The sequence below is a fragment of the Phoca vitulina genome, unplaced genomic scaffold, assembly GCF_004348235.1.
Source record: "Phoca vitulina isolate PV1807 unplaced genomic scaffold, GSC_HSeal_1.0 scaffold3, whole genome shotgun sequence".
NCBI classification, from domain to species: domain Eukaryota; kingdom Metazoa; phylum Chordata; class Mammalia; order Carnivora; family Phocidae; genus Phoca; species Phoca vitulina.
This window is the reverse complement of record NW_022589706.1, coordinates 84,498,877-84,522,322: the sequence shown is the minus strand read 5'-3', so window position 1 is coordinate 84,522,322 and position 23,446 is coordinate 84,498,877. Positions and strand designations below refer to the sequence as shown.

Here is a 23,446-nt window from a genome sequence, read left to right as displayed (position 1 = left end):
ATTTGACAGAGAGAGAGAGAGAGAGAGAGAGAGATCACAAGCGGGGGGGGGGGGGGGACAGAGGGAGAGGGAGAAGCAGGCTCCCGGCCGAGCAGGGAGCCCTATGAGGGGCTCGATCCCAGGACCCTGGGATCATGACCTGAGCCGAAGGCAGACGCTTAACCGACTGAGCCACCCAGGTGAATCTTAAGCAGGCTCCACACCCAGTGTGGAGCCCAAGGCAGGGTTTAAAGATTTATTTATTATTATTATATTATATTGTATTATATTATATTATATTTATTTATTTGACAGGGAGAGACACAGCGAGAGAGGGAACACAAGCAGGGGGAGTGGGAGAGGGAGAAGCAGGCTTCCCGCTGAGCAGGGAGCCCGATGCGGGGCTCGATCCCAGGACCCTGGGATCACGACCTGAGCCGAAGGCAGACGCTTAATGACTGAGCCACCCAGGCGCCCCCCAAGGCGGGTTCAATCTCACAACCCTGAGATCATGACCTGAGCCGAGATCAAGAGTCAGGTGCTTAACTTACTGAGCCACCCAGATGCCCCAACACGTTTAATGATAAGTATGTCACTGATATTTTACCTGCATATTATATTTTTTCTGAGTAAGTCAATAAAACATCCACAGTGATTAGTATGTCACTGGTATTGTACTGTCCTTTTAATTTCATCTAAAGGAAACATGCAAATGAAGGGGGCTATCATTAACTTCTAAATTTACTCAATAGTTATAGATTCCATCCTCTTCTAATAACAGCCATTCTTACAGAATTGTGTGTTTCCTTTAGTCCCTAAAATTTAAGGGCAAGGGACATCCAGATGGCCAACAAGATGCATGAAAAGATGTTTATCATCACTTACCATCAGGGAAATGCAAATCAAAACTACAATGAGATATAAAACAACAAAAAACCCCTACAATGAGATGTACCTCACACCTGTCAGAATGGCTGAAATCAACAATACAAGAAACAACAGGTGTTGGCCAGGATGTGGAGAAAGGGGAGCCCTACTGCACTGTTGGAGGGAATGCAAACTGGTACAGCCACTGAGGAAGGTTCCTCAAAAACGTAAAAATAGAACTACCCTACAACCCAGCAACTGCACTACTAGGTATTTACCCAAAGGATACAAAAACACTAATTCAAAGGGATACAAGCATCCCTGTTTATAGCAGCATTATCTACAATAGCCAAGATATGGCCAAGATATAGAAGCAGTCCAAGTGTCCATTGACTGATGAATGGTTAAAGGAGATATCTCTCTCTCTCTCTCTCTCTCTCACACACACACACACACACTTGAATATTACTCAGCCATAAAAAAGAATGAAATCTTGCCATTTCCAACAACATGGATGGAGCTAGAGAGTATAATGCTAAGCAAAATAATCAGAGAAAGACAAATACATGATGTCACTCTTCTGTGGAATTTAAGAAACAAAACAAACAAGCAAAAGAGAGAGAGGGAGGGAAACCAAGAAACAGACTTTTAACTATAGAGAACTGATGGTTACCAGCGGCGAGGGTGGGGGGAGGTTAAATAGGTGATGGGGGTTAAGGAGTGCACTTGTGATGAGCACAGGGTGATATATGGAAGTGTTGAATCACTATACCGTACATCTGAAATTAATATAACACTGTATGTTAACTAACTGGAATCAAAATTAAAAATTAAAAATTTAAGGGCAAGGAAATTTAAAGAACAGTGTGGATGCGTAAATAAATTTAAAAACTATATGCAAGACTATTTTTAAAAGAGCTGAAGAGTCTATTCTTATATGTTTTTATAAATACATTTTATAAATTTAATAAATAAATATATATATTACAAAATATATATTTTTGTGTATGAATTTATATGAGGTTGTTTCCAAAGCCAAATTAATAGTAAACTAACTCAAGGTATAGAGTATGTAAAAAAAAAAAAAAAAGAAAATTAAATAGAAAAGCTTTATTTACTGTTATTTTATTTTGTTTTCTTAATTATGAGTGAGGCTGAACATTGTTTCATATGGCTACTACTGTATTTCCTCCCTGTAAATTGCCTATTCAAATCCTTTGCCCATTTTTCTTTTCTTTTTTTTTCTGAGGGGACCAGGGTGTCTTTTTCTTAAAGATTTGTAAGACAACTTTTTATACTAGAAAAATTAGCCTTTTTTCAGTCCTGAGTTACAGATAATCTTCTGATTTTGTTGTCTGTCTTTTGCTTTATTTTACCACACAGAAATGTTTTGTTTTTTAAGATTTATTAATCTTTTCCATCACTTACAAAGGCCTTACCCATTTTAATATAATAAAAATTATTTTTCTAGTATTCTTTTTCTTTAAATACAATCTTTACCACATCCTATTCTTCATGAATTAGATCCATTTCTGACCTCCATTTTGTTCTGCTGGTATGTTTATTATGCCAGTATCACAGTGTTTAAATAACTACAGTTTAAAATAAAGTTTACAATTTTATTTAGAACTTCTTTTTCATATGCTTTTCCCCTTTGCTGACTTTATTCCCTCTTTTCAAACTTTTCCTTATTAACTTCATTTGCTGAGTCTTAGAATTGAACTCTGGAATTAACGTGTCAAATTAAAAAAAAACAAACAAATCAAACAATAGCAGAATGTGATAAAAAGTACACTGACTTTAAATTAATTTCAGGAGGAAGGACATATTTATAATACCCAACGATAAAGTAGGCCTTTCCTATTATTTAAATATAGAGAACTGTTTTCAGAATCATATTTCTTTGGTATTGGTTAATATATATACAGTAAAGGCCCATTGAAAAAATTATGTTTATTATCAACAAAATAATTTAAATCAGAAGTTAAAGTTGTTGGAAAACAGTTTGGCAGTTCCTCAAAAAGTTAAACACAGAGCTTAACATATGACCCAGCAATTCTACTCCTAGGTATATACCCAAGAGAATTGAAAACGTGTTCACACAAACACTTGCACATAAATTGTTCATACTAAACTATTCACAATAGCCCCAAAGTGAAAACTACCCAATGTCCATGAATGAATGACTAGATTTAAAAAGGTAGCATAACCATATAATTATTATTTAGTCATAAAAAAGAATGAAGTATTCATACATGCTACAATACGGATGAACTTTGAAAACATTGTGAGAAGTGAAAAAACAAACACAAAAGGCCACATATTATGTGATTCCATATATACGAAATGGCAAATCCAGAGAGACAGAAGGTAAATTAGTGGTTGCTAGGGGAAAGTAGGAGGGGAGAATTTGGAATACTGGTTCTTTTTGGGGTGATAGAAATGCTTGAAATTAAGATACTGGTGATTGTTGTACCACATTATATACTTTATGATAATTAAAATGGTGAACTATGTGTGAATTTTATCTTACTAAAAATTTTAAACAAACAAGCATACAAAACTTAAAACCAAAAAAGCCACTGACCATTTTCTGTGGTATTGATGCAAAATTAGGATACCCAAGTACATCCTCAATGAAGTTATTGTCACAGCTTTTTCCAATCCAAATGTAAAAAACCTAAAATGAAAAAAACAACAAAATATTAAAACTTCCTAATCTGAAACCTATTATAGATAATTTTCTCAAAATATCAAGCATAAAAGAGGTAAAGTATATGGTCTCAATTAAGTAGGAACAAACATAAAAGTAAAAAGGAAACCTGTAATTGGTACATTTGGGATCTATATCCAGGAATTTAGAGTGGTTCACATCTTCTTAAATTTCAAGAATTCCCATAAAATACATTTTACCATCTTCCTTACTTTTTTTCCCATAAGAAGGTAGTGCTTTAGCCAGGATAACTGACTCACTGTATTTCCTATCCACTTTTTCAATTACTGTCTGAGTATTTTAACTAATGGGCTCTCCCACATCCACCCTTTTCCTGCTCAGAAGGTATCATTTATGAAATTCATCTCAACCATTCTGATACCCTTCACCACCATCCTGCCCAGTGACTTCTCCTAAACTTCTCATCATTAATGGCATTTTAGACAAAGGATAGAAGTTGAAACTGATAGACTCCTGAGGTCCCTCTGAATTTTATGATTCTAGATGGTAAAATCCTTGAAGACAGAACTTATCTCTTTACTTTTCTATCAAGTATACATAATCCATGACAATAAATAATCCATGATAATAAAATGATATCCAACTAGAAAAGTCTAAAGTAAATTGACCTCTTGTGTCAGGTACCAATTTATTTTATTGCCTCTCCATTCCTAATTTCACCTTTCACTGTCTGATCTATGGTCATAAAGCTGGACCCTGTACGTGTTTCTCCTTTTGCCAGCTGGAACAGTGTTAAACTTTATCAGTAGAGGGTGCTTACAGAGCCACAGTCCATAAGGAAAGCACCTTCTCTTGTCAGTTTTTCTGCAGACAATTTTTGAAGAGGTGGCTGAGGTACGACCCTGTCATTAACATGTATTGCACCCTGAAAAAAAAAAAGAGATGGATTGAGCTTATATAGCTATCATCACAGTCTGGAACATAATGGCTACTAGCTCTTTATGAAATACTGAAAAACGACACAAGAATTTTGTAAGATGCAAAAAATTACTGATAATACATTACCACCTTGACTGTAGAATCAAGACACTCAAATGTATTCAAATTACAAAGATATTAACATGATGGAGTGCCTGGGCGGCTCAGTCCGTTAAGCATCTGACCCTTGGTTTCAGCTCAAGTGATGATCTCAGAGTCATGAGATCGGGCCCTGTGTTGGGCTCTGCATCTGGCACGAGCTAAGCGCTGAGTCTGTTTGAGTTCTCTACCTCTCCCTATCCCTCTGCCCCTCCCCCTGCTTGTGCATGCTCTCTCTCTCTAAAATAAATAAATAAAATCTTTAAAAAACAAAGATAAAAACATGAATATGTAAAATGATCTGTCCACTTCCTTCCCTTCTGGGATCTGGATATGTTAAAAGTATCATTATTGAATCTGCTGCAAAGCAAGCTACTTTTTTACATTTCTCGAATAACAAAATGCAGAAGATTCCAAAGAGTAGTTTTAACTCAAGGAAGAAAAGGCACTACATATTTGCATATTAAAAATAACTGTTGGACACCAGATTTGGTTTCTAATATAATCAAAATTGCACTTGGATCAGAGAGAACATACCTCAACATAATAAGAGCCATATATGAAAAACCCACAGCTAACATCATACTTAATGGTGAAAAACTGAGAGCTTTTCCCCTAAGATTAGGAACAAGACAAGGATGTCGACTCCTACCACTTTTATTCAGCATAGTACTGGAAGTCCTACCCACAGCAATCAGATGGCAACAACAAAAATAAAAGCCACCCAAATCGGTAAGGAAGAAGTAAAACTTTTGCTACTTGCAGATGACACGATACTCTATACAGAAAACCCTAAAGACTCCACCAAAACATTCTAGAACTGATAAATGAATCCACTAAGGTTGCAGGACATAAAATCAATATACAGAAATCCATTGCATTTCTATACACTAATAATGAAGTAGCAGAAAGAGAAATTAAGAAAACAATCCCATTTACAATTGCACCCAAACTAATAAAATACCTAGGAATAAATTAACCAAGGATGTGAAAGACCTGTACTCTGAAAACTCCTGAACACACTAGTGAAAGAAATTGAAGACGACACAAACAAATGGAAAGATATTCCATGTTCATGGACTGGGAGAACAAATATTGTTAAAATGTCCATACTACCCAAAGCAATCTGCAGATTTAATGTAATCCCTATCAAAACAACAACAGTATTTTTCAGAGAAATAAAACAAATAATCCTAAAATGTGTATGGAACCACAGACAACCCCAAATAGCTAAAGCAATCTTGAAAAAACAATCCCAGATTTCAAGATATACTACAAAGCTACAGTAATCAAAATAGTATGGTACTGGCACAAAAACAGACACATAGATCAGTGGAATGGAATAGAGAGCCCAGAAATAAACTCATGATTATTTGATCAATTAATCTTTGACAAAGGAGACAAGAATATGTAATGGGAAAGGACAGGCTCCTCAACAAATGATGTTGAGAAAACTGGACAGCAACATGCAAAAGAATGAAATTGGATCACTTTCATACAATGTACACAAAAATAAACTCAGAATGGATTAAGAACCTAAATATGTGATCTGAAACTGTAAAACTCCTAGAAGAGAGCACAGGCAGTAATTTCTCTGACACTGTCCATAGCAACATCGTTCCAGAAGGTTTCCTAAGGTGAGGGAAATGAAAACAAAAATAAATCATTGGGACTACATCAAAATAAAAAGCTTCTGCATAGCAAAGGAAACAATCAACAAAACAAAAAGACAACCTACTGAATGGGAGAAGACATTTACAAATGATATATCCAATAAGGTTTAATACCCAAAATATATAAAGAACTTATACAATTCAAGAACAAAAATACCCAAATAATCCAATTAAAAAATGGGCAGAAGACATGAACAGACATTTCTCCAAAGACATCCAGATGGCCAACTGACACATGAAAAGATGCTCAACATCACTCATCATCAGGGAAATGCAATTCGAAATCACAATGAGATATACCACCTCACACCTGTCAGAATGGCTAAAATAAACATAAGAAACAACAAATGTTGGCAAGAATGTGGAGGAAAAAGGAACCCTCATGCACTACTGGTGGGAATGCAAACCGGTGCAGCCATTGTGGAAAACTATACGGAGGTTCCTCAAAAAATTAAAAACAGAATTACCATATGATCCATTAATTCCACTACTATGTATTTACCCAAAGAATACAAAAACACTAATTCAAAAAGCTATATGCACCCCTATGTTTACTGGAGCATTATTTACAATAGCCAAAGTATGGAGGCAATCCAAGTATCCATCAACAGATGAATGGATAAAGAAAAAGTGGTATGTGTGTGTGTACACACACACACACACACACACACACACACACAGGAATGTTACTCAGCCATAAAAAGGAATGAAATCTTGCCACACCACGGATGGATGTAGATGGTATAATGCTAAGTGAAGTAAGTCAGAGAAAGACAAATACTGTATGATTTTACTCATATGTGGAATTTAAGAAACAAAACAAATGAACACACACACACAAAAAGAGAAAAACCAAAAACCAGACTTAACTATAGAGAACAAACTGGTGGTCACCAGAGGTGGGTGAGGGGTGGGTAAAGAGGATCAAGAATACATTGATCATGGTGAGCACTGAGTAGTGTACAGAATTACTGAAGCACTATATTGTACACCTGAAACTAATATATAACACTATACATTAATTACACTGGAGTTAAAAACAAAAATAGGACATCTGGATGGCTCAATCTTGTAAAGCCTTTGCCTTTGGCTCAGGTCATGATCCAGGAGTCCCAGGATGGAGCCCGGCATCAGGTTCCCTGCTTTTCCCTCTGCCCCTCCCCCCACATGTGCACACTCCCCCCCTTTAAAAAAAAAAAAAAAAAAAAATATTTAAAAAAAAAAAAAACAACAAAAATAAAAATTGTACTCTGATCATAACAGGAACAGTCAGTATCTACAAAATCTAAATGGAGATATCCACTCTACAACTTAGCTTTGTAATAAATATTATAACCAAACCTCAAGGTGAATAACTTCCCATATTTTTGAAAACTCTATAACCACAGATAGTATCTGATAGTCCTATTATTCAACCAAATTCATAGCTAGTGTCCTTATTTAATGTATTATTACTATCATAGGGAAAAAGCAGATGTAAAATATTGTTAAGAATACATTAGCACCTTAGCTGTAGAATCAAGACACTCAAATATATTTAAATTAAAAAGTTTCAAATACACTAAAAAAATTATACCTCATCTGTCAATCTGTCTATCCTGTATAAGTTGGGATGAATCATTTTCATTAGATGAACAAGTGGCTGACACTTTATCTGACACATGGCATATACACGATCATCCAGGCGTGTGCTTGTACCGGTTCTAAATGCTTTCTACAAGAAAAAAAATTACATATTTTTCAAATAAAACATAAACACAGATAAATATCAAAACAAATATATATACCATCACAGTCATGGAAAAAGCATGGCCTTCAAAACAGACTTGGATTAAATTCTCAGCTCTGACATTCAATAGGTAGATATGTGAGCTCGTTATTCAGCTTCTCAAAGTCATATTATCGTGAGAAAAACAGAGAAAAAAATACCTCTCTAGGCTGCTGAAAGGATTATGTAAGATCATGCATATATAACAATTATTACAGTGCCTGAGACTTGGAAAGATATTCGATGGACAGTAAATCCTTTCCTTAGAGTCTCTTTCCAGAAGCTCATATATACTAAGAGTGCGCTATAAGCACACCATTATTCAAGCTGCTCCCACATATTAAAGAGAGCATATGGTTTCACCAGAGTCGTGTGTTTTTATATACTTTAATTTTCTACTGATCTATTGTTTTTCAAAACAGTGCTAAGCTGCAAAATTATCTAAATATTGAAAACCCCAGAAAACCTGGATTTCATTTCTTCATCTATGTATTGAGAATGTATGAAATGTGTATGATACATATATGAAATGTAACAGTGTAGACAGAGAGCTACCTGTTTGAGGAGGGCCAAAACATAGAGGGGAAAGAGCTTGAGGGAGCTGGGTGCTATCAGTGCAGAGTGCTGTAAATTTGAGACCGTTGAGCCATATGCAGACAACGAATCCACCACAGCATTCACTAAGGCATCTCTTGCATCCGATAGGCTTGATGAGATGGATCGATCAACAGCTATAAAGCAATCAAAATGAAAATGTATTTAACCACTAGATTCCAATGAATGCTATAAGGGATAAAATTTAAACGCAGTATTTAAGAAACCAACAAAAATTCTGTTTTTAGGATAGAAAATAACATTTCACTTGCCCTTTCATTTTGCAAGTGTCTGCTCATCACACAATTTTTTGCGAAGTACATCTGCATAATTCTCACAAGCAGAACAGATCCAGATTGTTGTGGATCTTTCTGTCTTAGTCTCTTTACATCTAAAACCACTTAATTGCTACTGATATTAGAGAATGTATATCAACCATTTACATCTGAGAAAGCTCTAGGGATGTTGCCATTCCTCCAGTAGAAGTCACATGTAAAAAGTATCACTTTTTTTTCTGCTTAAACAATATAAGTTCTGCAATCTGAGTTATCCCTTGTGATCTTCTGAAACCTTGTCAAAGCATTCCCAAGTCAACAAAAAAAGGAGGGCAACTGAACACAGGTTCTCAGACAGACACTGAAGAGCCAGATATCAGTGTGAAACTTATTTTCTTCTAAGTCCATATTTTATTAAGCTAGAGATAGCCTACAGATGTGCCCAAGTAGTAAAAATAAAAGAATATTGAAGAACAGTTATAACATACTGAATTTAAAATAGATATAAAATAATTAAAAATTGGGATGCTTTAGTAAATGCTATTACAATTTTTTCCCCAAAATGAGTAATAATGACTATTTTTCTCTAGGACTACATGAAAAATAAGGTTCATTTCATGCCCAAAAGGAAAATTCACTCAAAACAAAACACTCAGTGTTATATTGATCCCCCAAAAGATTTTTTTTTTTAACTTACACACAATAAAATTTACGTTTTTGGGTATAACTGTATGGTTATTATATGTCAAACACACAGCCATATAATCACTACCACAATCAAAATGCGTAACAATTCCATTACCCCAAAAATATCCACTGGTGTTGCTCCTTTGTGGTAAAATCTTCTCACTATCTTTAACCCTGATAATCAATGATCTGTTTGTTCTTCATCCCTATAATTTTCCCTTTCCCAGAATGTCATATGAATGTATGTATGTAGTCTTTTTGAAGCTTAGTTCCTTTCATTTAGCATAAAGCCTGTGAGAATCATCCACGTCTGTTGGAATCAATAATTCATTTCTTTTTATTACTGAGTTGTCTTTCCACTGTATGGATATACCATAGTTTGTTCATACATTTACCAGTTGAAGGACATTTGGGTTGTTACCAACTTTTAGTGATTATGAATCCCCCAGAAGATTTTTAAACTAAGGAATTAATGAGAAATATAAGAACAGTCCAATTCACACTGCTGTAAATGAAAATGCAAAACATATATATATATACCTTCTAAGTAAGGGATTTCTAGGGTAAAAAAAATACCCAGGTTTCAGTCTTTAGGATAGAAAAATACATTTCACCTGTTCCTTCCCATTTTTACTCACCCATGTTTGCCAGAAGGCAGACGGCAGCCTGCACATCCACTCCCGCATACACATCTGCTAGTGAACTTACTACTGGCAAACACAGCGTGTGCACTCTAATTCTCCGCTCACCTATACGAAATGATGAAGCAACGTCATTGCAAAGACACACTGGGCCAAAAGAGAAATAAAGCAAACAGGCCAAAACATTATTCAAATTACTATTTTGATTGGATTAAACCACCCACAGGATTCTGAAATGTAAAAACAAAGTTTTACAAGTAACATGTTTTAAAGAAAATCAAAATGCTCTCCAAATCTGTAGACTATGAACATATACTGTATTTTGTATATAGCTGAAAATTAGGTTCTGGTTTTTATTTTAATATCCATCATTCTAAATTATATCCAACATAGTAAAATGTCAGAAAACTTGACTGTCAAATAACTAAAGTGGGCCTTATGTGCTATGTGGAATTTTTTATTTCATGGGGCAAAAAATAATGCTAAGGATGACGTAGCTGGATTTAGCATGAGTTTACCAGACACGTATGATCCTGAGAATACATGACTTCCACGAGTCAAAAAAGATATTAAAGATTCAAAATGAGTTAAAAAAAAAAAACAAAAACAGAACATATATTTGATTAACTAATGCAAATTCCATTTATCTCCCACTGTATGTTCGTTCATTCTTTCTCATTTCCCCTAGCATGTAAAAGGAGGGGAAAACTATTGCTGATTGTATTTCATATCTATTAACATTACCTTTGCTTGATGTATATAACAGGGCTGTCTGAAAGCACACTAAGGAAGTATCTGTCAAATTTTCTTCGATCGACAGTTGTACTGCAAATCCAGCATCAGGATTGATGTTGGCAAGGGATAACAAATCAGTGGAACGGACAAAGAAGTTTCCGTGAAAAGTGTGCATTGAAAGACCTAGGGGAAAGAAAACCTGTTATAAAAGATGAAGTAAAAGAAGTATCTTTACCTCAGGCTAAAGCTACTTTTTGAAGTAATACCGGCCTCTGATATTGAATCAAAAGGATAACTGGGGAGTAGGACTAGGGTGTCAGCAGAGGTTCTAAAATACCAGTTCAGAAAAAACAATGCAGGTTATATAAAAGTGAGAGTAGACATTTAACTTGTATTGATAACTGATCTTATATTTTCTCATATGTGATCTGAAGTCAGACGAAGATCTAATATACAAAATGAAACAAATGATGGTTACTGTACAACTCATTTAAGAATTAAAATTAGAGAGGAGATTCCCTCCAGCAAACACTCACATAAAACTGAGGTAAACTGAAGACAAATTGAATGATTATGAAGGCAAAGATCATTCATCATACAATTTTCATTTACAACCTTCCCTACTCCTCTGACTTCTCCTTCTAAAATCACCTCCAATATGGCTTTCTCTTAAAGTTCTTCCTAATAAAGCAAACATTATTTTTGCTCATTTATTCAAATTACTTAAAAAACTGGGCAATGATTATTCAATAACTACATATATTTAAAACAGCTTACAGCTAACTGGATCAGGCAGGAAGTCTTTCATGATGTAGGATCATTACAGGTAGTCATGGGTAATTAATTTTGACAAAAGTATGTAATATAAAGCCTAATTTTTATAATTTCATACCTTTCGTACATCTTATTCTCATAACCGCTTCAAATCCAATTTTTCTTGTGAGATACCGTTTTAAGTCTTTTTGTAACTTTTCTGCTTGTGAAGGGTTGTGAGTATAATGGAAAGACGGGTAATAATAGATGCACCCTGCAGAGTACTTGGACATGCAAGCTTCAGAGAGAAACAGAGAAAGTATTAGCTACAGAAACAACAATATCCTGTAATAATATCCAGTAATATCTTACTTGTCCAACAATAGAAGAGATTCTATGTCATAACAAAATCTGTCATAATGAGAAAACCTAAGTGGTCAAAATAAGGATAATATATAAATCTGAGAAAACACAAATATTTGTAAAGTACATGATAAGGTTTATTATTAAGCAAAATGGTAAAGGAATTGGATTTTAAAAACAAATAGTAATAGCATTTTAGATATGTATAGTGCTTTACAGTTTACTAGTAATTTTCATAGATGGTATCTATCTAATTCACATGCTTTTTACCCCCAAATGTTGAGAACTCTTAATAAAGAGTTTAGATTTGACTATATGCTAAAAATGTTTATATAAACAGATGAACATGATGATATCTCCTTACCTAGAGAAGCAAGATCAGAATACTGTGAACTTAAAAGGAACAGATCCACTGCAGTCTGCTGCCCTGAGCAATCTAAAGCCAGTTTCTTATAAAAATCAGTTGCAGGGCCAAGATGTTGTACAACCTAAGTCAACAGGTCATAAAGTAAGAGCTAGAAACCTTGCACTATGCACATATTTCTATGTCTCTCTTGCAATAATGAAGAGGATATCCTTTGTCCTTCTATCAAACTAAGGAAGTTTTTTAAATGTCTAGGTAGTTGTCACAGATTCTTTAAGAATACTAATAATTGCTAACATTTATAAAGCACTTAAAAAGCACTGTTCAAGATGTTTTATATAAATTAAAGTGACCTACATTTTACAGATGAGGAAACTAAGGCAAAAAATAGATTAAGTAACGACCAATTACATAGTTATTGAGTGGCGGATGCTGGAATATAAACCCGCCAAGTCTGGCTCCAGAGTGAGTGCTGTTAACCCTTACTGTATACTGTTTGTAACAACGTGAAAGAGTCATAGATTAAAGAAGGCTTTTCCTACTGGTATAAGGACACTTGAGCTGAGAAGGTGGCACCAGAGAGGAGTTAAAAATGCAAGAGTCAGGCTCCAAGTTCTTAATCACTATGCTATATTACAAAACGTTTCAATCTTCTTAATTATAGTATATGGTTACTATATTAGACTTTACTCAGATATGTAAACTAGCACAGGCATTTAAGCTTTTGAGTCCCAGGCAGATAAAGAATATTTCTAAAAGTTAAATGAGAAAAAAAAAACAAAACTGCACTGAAGACTTCAGTAATACATAACTACCTTCCTATGTTCAAAGCCCCTCAATATTCTATAACAGACTGCTTTGGATCAATGAACTGAATACTAGCTGTACTTGACGAGTTTAAAAAATATATTTGCCCCAATTTATTTTAAAATTAATTTTTTTCCTGAAAAGTAACTTAAAAATGCAGTTTCTATTAAAAGTGAAATATGGCACTTTCTCTAGCAAATTGGTGAAGAATAAAAAAAGATTTGAGAGTCCTTAAGAGTACAGTTGATTAAAAAAAAAAATCCAAGTAAAACACATTAATAACTTAAATAAAGCTTATACTCTTTGACCGAATAATTTCACTTTTAGGAATTTTTCCTAAGGAAAAACCAAACTGTGGCTAAATATTTATGGCACTATTAAAACTGTTTAATTCACACTCATAATTAGTTGTAATAATATTTCCTTGAGGTCAGACAAAACTTATACACAGCACAAAAATGATTCTAGTTCATTTATTATTTGAAATAAGGGATTCAAATACTCTGACAAAATCTTCATACAAAACCCAAGTAGTATTCAGCCTCATAGTCTTTTTTTTTTTTTTTTTTAATAGTGAAACTACTGAAGACAACTACTTAGTAGCTAGGAGGAAACTAATTAAATCGAATACATTCATATTTACTAAAAAATATTTATTTTTTTATTTTTGGAAGTTTATTATTATTTTTTTTTAGTAATCTCTATCCTCAATGAGGGGCTTGAGCTCACAACCCTGAGATCGAGTTGCATGCTCTTCCAACTGAGCCAGCCAGATACCTCTAAAAATATTTTTTAAAAATAATTTTCAGGGCGCCTGGGTGGCTCAGTTGGTTGGGCGACTGCCTTCAGCTCAGGTCATGATCCTGGAGTCCTGGGATCGAGTCCCACAGCGGGCTCCCTGCTCAGCAGGGAGTCTGCTTCTCCCTCTGACCCTGCCCCCTCTCATGTGCTCTCTCTCATTCTCTCTCTCAAATAAATAAATAAAATCTTTAAAAAAAATAAAATAAAATAATTTTCAGGGTCCTCAGAAAATGCTCACAATATACTCTTTCAATGAAAAAAAGCCAGTTAAAAAATATCTTGCATACAAGATGCCCAATTATGCTTATTTGTATGTGTTTACATAACTACACACTATTGTCTTTTTTTTTTTTTTTTTTAAGATTTTATTTTTAAGTAATCTCTATACCCAATGTGGGGCTCAAATTCACGACATTGAGATCAAGAGTCTCATGCTCTGGGGAGCCTGGGTGGCTCAGTTGTTAAGCGTCTTCCTTCGGCTCAGGTCATGATCCCAGGGTCCTGGGATCGAGCCCCGCATCGGGCTCCCTGCTCAGCGGGAAGCCTGCTTCTCCCTCTCCCGCTCCCCCTGCTTGTGTTCCCTCTCTCGCTGTGTCTCTCTCTCTGTCAAATAAATAAAATCTTTAAAAAAAATTAAAAATAAAAATAAAAAAGAGTCTCATGCTCTACCAACGGAGCCAGCCAGCCGCCCATAAACACTATTATCTTGATAGTAAAGATTACTGATGGCTTAATTTGTTAGGCAATGATTTGTATTACCTTTGTAATTAAAATGTTTATTAGTACGAGCATGTTAAATTATAATATCTCAGATTTAGTAAGTATTATCCCTTGTATAACAGAAAAGAGCACTGCAGCCAGAAAATCAAGTCACACCTTTACCATTAGTTATTTAACCTTTGGCAAGTTTAATCTGTTTTCCTCATCTGTAAAATGAAAGGATTAGAGTAAGTGATTCCTAAATTTCTATGACTTGCAAACCAAGAAATAAAACAACACAAAACGATAATTCGATTAAACTTTCTCAGCAGAGTTTTTACTATTAATGAAGTAGAAAAGTAGAAGAATGAACACATAATCACACAGTCTATGGAGGTACAAAACACCATCTTAAGTATGACCGAGAAACCAAATATATAATACCTTTGTGCTTGATCTCTGATTAGGGTCTTCTCTGGACTGCAGAAGTCCTGCGCCCAAGGAAGGTAACTGTGTCTGAAATACAGACACACGGCCACCTGTTGGAGACATTAATTTAAAGGCAGCCTGAAGCGCAGGACCAAGGGCACTGTGTGTTTCTCTTGTATTGGTGAACATATTTGGTAATGCATTCAATAAGTCTTTTATAAGCTGGGAAAACAAAGATTAAAAGTTGAATTACTGAGAGGGCAAGGCAATTTTCTTCTTTAAAACATTCTGCAGTATAATATATACCACTCTATCATGGGGAACCGTAACCTGAGGGGGGTCAATAGATATGCTACCTACATTGTCTATGTGGTATTTATATACCAAGTAAACAAATGTTAAGGATTTTAGTAAACAGTTGAAATAACAGAAATGTTTTCATACTTTAAGAAAAAAAAAATCTATCTCACCTCTTTACTTTCATATAGATTCACAAGTAAGCTATCCGGTGTAGGCAGAAAAACATCTAAGAGGGAAAACATATATTTTAATCAACAGATAAATCAAGTCAAAAGAATATCATCAATTTAAAAATCTTAGTTTTTATCAGGCCATATATAATGGGTACCACAATACTGCTTTATTATACACACACACACACGCACACACTGCGTACATTTTACACATGTGTCTGCACACGTGTGTAAGTACACACACAGGCATAGAAAACTGAGAATGAAGTATTTTCCAGGAAACTTTTTTTTTTCCAGGAAACTATTTTGAAACAAATATCAAAGTACCCCAAATTATCCTTACAGCATTAGGACAGGATGTACTGTCAAACAAAGCAGCCTCAATTCTAAAAGCTATAGTTAGAAAGACTTATTCATTGCTTACCGTCTATATCAGAGACAATCAACATTTGAGGCTGTGATAATCCTTCTTGTAAATTGTAGAAATGAATAGTGCTATCGAAGGTCATGAATCCTATTCTTGTTCGTGAATCTCCAGGAAGCCTAAGGATAAAAGTGACAATTTTAAATTCAAAGTTTTCAGTTACATATTTTATTTAAAAATATAATAAAATAGTGAACTAAGTCCAAGAATATTACATGTGCTTTTTCACAGAGGACAGAAAGTTATTCCTCCCTAAACCAACATACATCAGAGAAGACCAAGGATGAACCGTCCCATTTTCAGATGAAACCAACATGTTTACAGTTAATATTTCAGAAAACTGAACCATGCTCAAACTTAACCAAAACTAAAAATGATAAGATTTCTGGGGTGCCTGAGTAGCTCAGTTAGGCGTCCGACTCTTGGCTTTGGCTCAGGTCAATGATCTTAGGGTTATGAGATAAGCCCTGAGTTGGGCTCCATGCTGGGCATGTGGAGCCTGCTTGGGATTCTCTCTCTCCCCCTGCCTCTCTACCCCCGCCCCCCCTCATGCGCACACTCTCTCTCTCAAAACAAAACAAAAAATCCCCCAAAGATTTCTTGCTAACTTTCCTTTAAAACACACTCCTTTAAAAATTTACTCATATTTTCAGTTCCAATACTACAAAAATAATGTATCTCGTTTAAATAGTTTAAGGGCAGAATAACAAATGAGTACTTTCCAAGAAAAGACAATGTAATGTAAAGCAGATTTTAATGTAGAAATTTTAAATAAAAACCACATTTAAGAACATCAAAACATTTTATCTATCATCAACCTTTTAGAAGTTTTCTGCTGGAACTCAGTATTCAAAAGTCAATGCCTTGGCAAAAAAGAATAAATCATTTCATTACTCGTCGGGTTCTCCTTATTGATGAAGTGGATGCCTCATCTTACAAAAGTATGTTTCTATGTACCACCAACTATATTAACTGCTGTTATATAATTTTATATACAATAGTTATATTATTTAGCAATGTTTTAAAAATATTTTTAAATATTACAGGATGCCAAAATAGTGTGCATCAAAACAAGAAGCATTATTACTATTATGCATGATTGATCAGGCTAGTCAGATGGTCTGCAAACAAGGTCAAAAAGCACTTCAGAGAAAGAATGCACCAAGTTATGCAGGTGTTTAGCTTACCAATACTGGTTAAGATTTATGATGTTTCTACAGACAAATTCTTTGCTCCTTTGAAATTTCTAAGGTCAATGAGTGTTAGGGTCATTTGTTCCCAGTTAAAATGGAGACTGCTTATCCACGCTACTCCAAGCTCAAAATTCAGAGTTGAGCTACAATTGCTCCACATCAAATTCTTCTTTCTCAATGTTCTATCAATAGCCCTTTCCAAAAACATGTTACCCTTTTTTAAATTTTCCTAATACTTCTATTTTCTGCTTAATTAAATATATATACATGTTTTAAATGATTTTCCATTCCCAATTTTATCCTTTTCGTTTTGCATAGTCTATTTAACTCACAAATAGTTACTCATTGGTCTGGCTCCTATTTCTAGAGTTATATATGCTCATACTTTCTCAGCAAGCTGACTCTTCAGTTTTAAAACTATCTCCTTGCAGAGAGTCCTCCATTGGCATTCACTGTTAAAGCTGTATCTGAATTAAGCACCTGTGACTAAAAACAGGGCAAATGCTTCAATAAGGATAAAAATATGAGAACTCTAAGCTATTAATAGAAAATAAAGGCAAATCACTTAATATCTCTGGATATTTTTATCTCAATGTTATCCACTTATCACAGGCCCAGATCAGTGCCATGCAGACTACTGTGATAAAAGCTAGCACTTAATAGAGGAAGGATTCTCAGGCTCAAATGGAAGATGGGAGAAACTTTTTGGAATCACCAAGAGTACTTCTGACAAAGTATTTATATGTGCAACCACCCCAACTCCTCTACACATGTCAAGAACCAATGCAGGTGTGAACCACTCTTACTAATAACCTAGAGTCATATCTCTGTGGTGTTGGGAGTGAAAAAAAGAAATGTACAAACTATTTTGTTTTCCAGAGATGTGGAAGGTTCATTTTTAAAGCTAGTTGAGGGTCTCCTTCATGACTAATACAAGGCAGGAATTAGAGCCAAGTATAAGCAATCTATCCTATACCCTCTTTCTAATTTCACAATACAGCTCGTTATCAATGTGCCAAAATGAAGAGTTCAGTTTCTGGCTTCCTGAAATGTTCAGTACAAAATCAATTCCTCCCTTCCCTTTATCTGGCTCATTTTCTCATTAGGACATTTAAAACTAATATGAAAAACTCCTTGCTCAGGCATAAATTTTAGCTAGATTTCTCTCAACCAGGTCCTTGATACCCTGGCCAGTGCTCAGATCTGCTAAGTCAGAGGAACAGTTAGATGAAATGTAAATTCCTCGGCAAGTATTAAACATTTACAGTTCTATGATTCAGATACCAACTCATAAACTGTAGTAATCGAAGTAGCAGGACCCTTAGTCTGAGGCGGACAAGAAGTACTCTTGCAGTAAGAGATAAACGAAGTCAAACTATAATTAAAAACTAACCCCATAAACTGCTAATAAAGATTTCACATTTATATTATATTTGTACACACACATTATGAGTAAAAAAAATCTTACTTGTCTAGATTTTCCAACAATGACTGGCACAAAATTGTCAAATATCCAGCTTCCACTGCATTATGAGATACATCTAAAACAAACAAGTAAACTGCAGGTTGAGGAGGACGAAGCTGAAAGGAATGAAAATAATGTAATTTATTTAGTAGGCACAATTTATTCTTTTTATAACACTATTACTACTGGGTATTTACTGAGTAAATGACACACAAAAAATATACAAATAGGAGGATCGACATTTTATAGGATTTTATGTACTAATGAAAATGACATTCCTTTAACTTTTTTTCTTATAAAGTTGGTTATGGATTAAGCATAATAAGGCAGTTGTTAGGTGTGCCCGGGTGGCTCAGTCGGTTAAGCGTCCAACTCTTGATTTCAGCTCAGGTCATGATCTCTGGGTTGTGAGATCCAGCCCCACATCAGGCTCTGTGCTGGGCATGGAGCCTGCTTAAGATTCTCTCTCTCCCTCTCCCTCTGCCCTTCACACCCCCAACTCCCCTGCTCTTGTGTTCTCTTAAAAAAAAAAAAAAAAAAAAAAAAGGAATTGTTACAGTAATGTTTAAGTAGATGGGCTAAATGTTTTCCTGATAAGAGTGTTGACTGAGGTATCTTTCAAAGAAAAAATGAGCTTACTTTTTAATATGAACATCTATATCCCTTCCCTACTCTAGAAAAATACTGTTTTTTATATTTATTTTTTAAAATCTGACAACTAATAGTACTAGCCATTAGTACTAGCTCTTAGGTTACCTGGTGGTGCCTAAATCCCAGGGGTTAAGTGCCAAGTATAAACGAAGTCCTTGTGATGGTATTCTAAGTATGTTAAGTCATTATCTGCTAGAGATGTATACTGAAGTATTTTATAGGTTAAATGATATGATGCTGGGATCAGCATTTAATAAACTCCAGAGTGGGTGAGGGGAGGGTGCACTGGGGTGGACTGGGGATAGATGAAATACATTTAGAAAAATGCTGACAACTGTTGAAGCTTGGTGATGGGTAAATAATAGTTCACTGTACTATTATCTCTTTTTTGAAGTATGCTTAAAAATTACTGTTACAGAAAGTTGAAAGGATATGTAGAATCTTTTTTTTCCTTAATATGCCAACCAAGGATCACATGGGTCATATTGCAAAAACTAAAGATTAACTTCTTGCTTCACCACTTGAATTAGATTAAGATCCTAAGGAGTCAGAACAGAGTTGGGAATGTAAGTTGTAAAGAAGGTAAGAAGCTGAGAGTAAAAGTTTACTATAGTTAATATGGAAACGGACAAGGAAACAGTAGTTAAGTGGGCAGATGCTAAAGTGGACACAAAGGACCATAAAAATTACAAAAACAAAGAAAGAAATGGGTCAAACAGGAATTTAATACACATTAGCTGTCTCTGTTTACCTTTCCCCACTAGCAACATCTTCCATTTTTGCAGACAACAAAGATTAGTAATGAGGGTACTGAAGAAATGTAAGTTATTATAAATACATTTAAAATAAGTAGATACAGGGGCACCTGGGTGGCTCAGATGGTTAAGCATCTGCCTTCGGCTCAGGTCATGATCCCAGGGTTCTGGGATCGAGCCCCACATTGGGCTCCTGGCTCAGCGGGGAGCCTGCTTCTCCCTCTCCCTCTGCCTCTCTCCCTGCTTATGCTCTCTCTCTCTCTCTGTATCTCTGTGTCTCAAATGAATAAATAAAATCTTTAAAAAAAAAAATGAGTAGATACGATAAAGAAGATGAGCAGAACTTAAGCCAAGAATTCATTTTTATAAATGGAAAAGAAGAATGAGATCTTATAGTATAATAAAAGAAAAGGTAGAATCTGATGATGAACTGGAAAGAGAAAAATTAAAGTCACTATCCATTTATCTTGACAGCTGTACTGGTGAACCAGTAAGATGGTGATATCTTAAAAAAAAAAAAAAAAAAAAGATGGTGATATCTTTAAGAGCTTGAAAACTGAGTTTTTCTGTTTGAAGGTCTTAAATATTACACGGCAAAAGAATATTTATATTCATTTCATGTCAGCAATCAAATCAAAATGGCAACAAATTATAAATAGTGTTTATCATAAAAAACTACTTATGTTTCTTAGTGACATAACTGCATCTTCTAGGACATCAAGTAACCTTTACAAAGAGTTTTCTATTTGTGAAGTATAAACTTTCAGCATTATTTAAAAAAAAATTCATACTGGGGACAATTCAAAATTTTGCAAGAATTCACTTAACAGAAAATTATAAATGACCAATACAGTTATATCCCAGGACTAATTTTTACATTGAGTAATTACCATGTAATCTGAAGAAGCAATGAACTCCACAGTTGAATTCTGAACTTCTGGTCTTTTATGAGGCTCTCCATAAGATCGAGTAAGGGGATTATACATAAATTCTTCAGGAACTAGGTAATAATTAGAAATCCAGTACAAATTTAGTAATATAATTTGCAACTAAATAAGACATATGCATAACAAGAAATAAACACCTTTATCATTAATATTTATATAAGGTTTACAATGGTTTTGTGAACATCTAATGATAAAAATGCTCTTTAAAAAATGTATGAAGATAAAAAAAAAACTTGTATTGTGAAATCAGGTGAAGAAACCAGAACACAGGTAACCTTATGTCCTATTTATTACATCATATGACATAGAAAAAAAATCAGACAGAAACACAAATTTGAAAGCAATTATACTAAGAGGACCTAAGAAATGACTAAAGGGGATAACAGACATGTGGCACAATTAGTCCACATGACCTTCACTGCTTGTTTTGTGAATATTTTTTTTACTTTGCCCTTACTGTCACTCTCCTCATTATCAATCATCCCCTGGCCAGCCAAGACGAAGTGTCTCTAGCCTATATTCTCTCCATTAAAAGTGGCATGAAAGTTTTCAAAGCAATGAAGAGAGAGACCAGATGACAAAAATGTCAAAATGTTTAAAATAATATTAAACACACTTATTTTAAGAATCTGAAACTCACCGTCATTAACTCTATAGCACAAATTGCATTTCCATCTACGTTGATCGATGAAGGATACAAAAGGGTTGATATATGTTCGACAAGATCGGCACCTCACAATGGTATTTGATGTTATCACTGGTAATTGCTAGGAAGTAAAATAAAGATGCTGTAGCAGAAAAAGCACCTCAGGGGAAAAAAATGGAACGCATACTGCTCTGCTCCACAGACAGAACAGAAACCATAACCGTGTTTTGAAACGGAAGCATTTTCATAAAATCCAGTGATGTGCTGAGCAACACAAGCAGCCATCACATTTTCTCCCTCTTTGTCACACACCGTAAGATAACACCAAAACAAAGGCAATGAAAGTTACTGGCTGATAAGAAAAGCCTGTTTGGCCAAGAAAATCATTTAACTCGAAGCTCATCAGCTAGACTCCAGAAACCCCAGTGAGAAAGAACCATACACCACACAGAAATGTCTTTGCGTTTGCTGCCTGACAGCATCTGGTACCAGAGCATAAGGCTCTGCGCACTAGACAGCCGCCACCGTCCTCGCGGGAACCGAGGCCACAAGAACCAAGCACGAGGTGCCTTTTAAAAGAAATACATGAAAAAAAATGTGTGCGTGCGATAGTTTCAGATGACGCAAGGCAGAAGTCCTACCTAATTTCGCATGGGTTATTTTTTTGAGGGTGAGAAAGGTTATGGTGCTAAACTTAACAAAAAAGAGACCACTGAAATGCTGGTAATTTTAGTGATCTTTTCAAAAGTATTGAGGGGACAAAGATTACAAATTAACCTATAAATCTGTTTTGGACTGCTTCAGAAAAAAGGAAAAGGAAAGAAAAGGTTTGGGAAAGGAACTTCATATTCAATTAAAGAAATTTAGAAAATATGAAAAAACACCAAGAAATCACATATTATTCTATCTCCCTGAATTAATTCCTGATAACATTTTAGTATATTTTCTTCTGGCTTTTTTTTTTTCTATCTCTACATAAATATTTATTTTGTATTTAATTTCTTTCACATATATAGTTTTTATTACACAAGTAATGACATAACACTTATGAAAAAATCAGGAAATACAATTAACTGAAAATGAGAAAATAAAGAATTGCCCAGAATTCCACAGCATAGAGGAAGCCACTGTTGCTAATTTAGTGTATATACTTCCAGAAGGTATCATATATGGCATCTGTGTTTAGACAAAAATTCTCATCTATGTATATAGGAAATTAACTATCTTGGTTTAGAGATAATGGCTGAAATAGTATTACAGGTGATCAAACAGTATCTACTGAGTGAATACATTCAAGGTATTTATTGCACATTTATTTTATTTTCTATTCACTCTGCTCCTTTCTATGTATCCTAACTAGTACGGAAGTTAGCTCCACGAGGAAGCTTATTAACCTTCGTATCCTCAGCATCTAGCATAATGGGTAGTTAATACACGTTTTTTTGCAGGAGAGCAAAAGAAATTCAGTAGCAATAAAAGGGGTTGAAAACTACAGTAGTAAAAAAATGTGAGGGAAAAATACACGTTATAGAGTATAAATAAAATGTATCTGGAGAAACTTAATTTCTGAAGTTTAGAAATTTTAAAGACAACATATCTGCATAAAATACCAGAACTGTATGTAAAAATCCAAATCCAGCAAGCTTAGTATTAAACCAATAAACTGTGGAAACTTAAGTAATGTTTTCATTCAATAGACCGGAAGC

The 23,446-nt window shown here is 34.7% G+C and overlaps 1 protein-coding gene across 4 annotated transcripts in view; it reads right to left on the bottom strand.

The window, feature by feature from the left end:
- SEC24B (SEC24 homolog B, COPII coat complex component) overlaps positions 1-23,446 on the bottom strand; it is an 87,701-nt gene that overhangs the window by 1,584 nt on the left and 62,671 nt on the right. For all 4 annotated transcript variants that reach the window (XM_032400985.1, XM_032400986.1, XM_032400987.1 and 1 more), the window contains 14 exons: positions 21,735-21,861; positions 21,038-21,147; positions 18,745-18,857; positions 16,084-16,202; positions 15,657-15,712; positions 15,202-15,408; positions 12,451-12,574; positions 11,863-12,021; positions 10,980-11,153; positions 10,233-10,343; positions 8,594-8,769; positions 7,847-7,984; positions 4,341-4,445; positions 3,434-3,526 (listed from right to left, as the gene is read on the bottom strand). In XM_032400985.1, the coding sequence (XP_032256876.1) occupies positions 3,434-3,526; positions 4,341-4,445; positions 7,847-7,984; positions 8,594-8,769; positions 10,233-10,343; positions 10,980-11,153; positions 11,863-12,021; positions 12,451-12,574; positions 15,202-15,408; positions 15,657-15,712; positions 16,084-16,202; positions 18,745-18,857; positions 21,038-21,147; positions 21,735-21,861 (1,812 nt within the window). The remainder of the gene's footprint in view (positions 1-3,433; positions 3,527-4,340; positions 4,446-7,846; positions 7,985-8,593; positions 8,770-10,232; positions 10,344-10,979; positions 11,154-11,862; positions 12,022-12,450; positions 12,575-15,201; positions 15,409-15,656; positions 15,713-16,083; positions 16,203-18,744; positions 18,858-21,037; positions 21,148-21,734; positions 21,862-23,446) is intronic.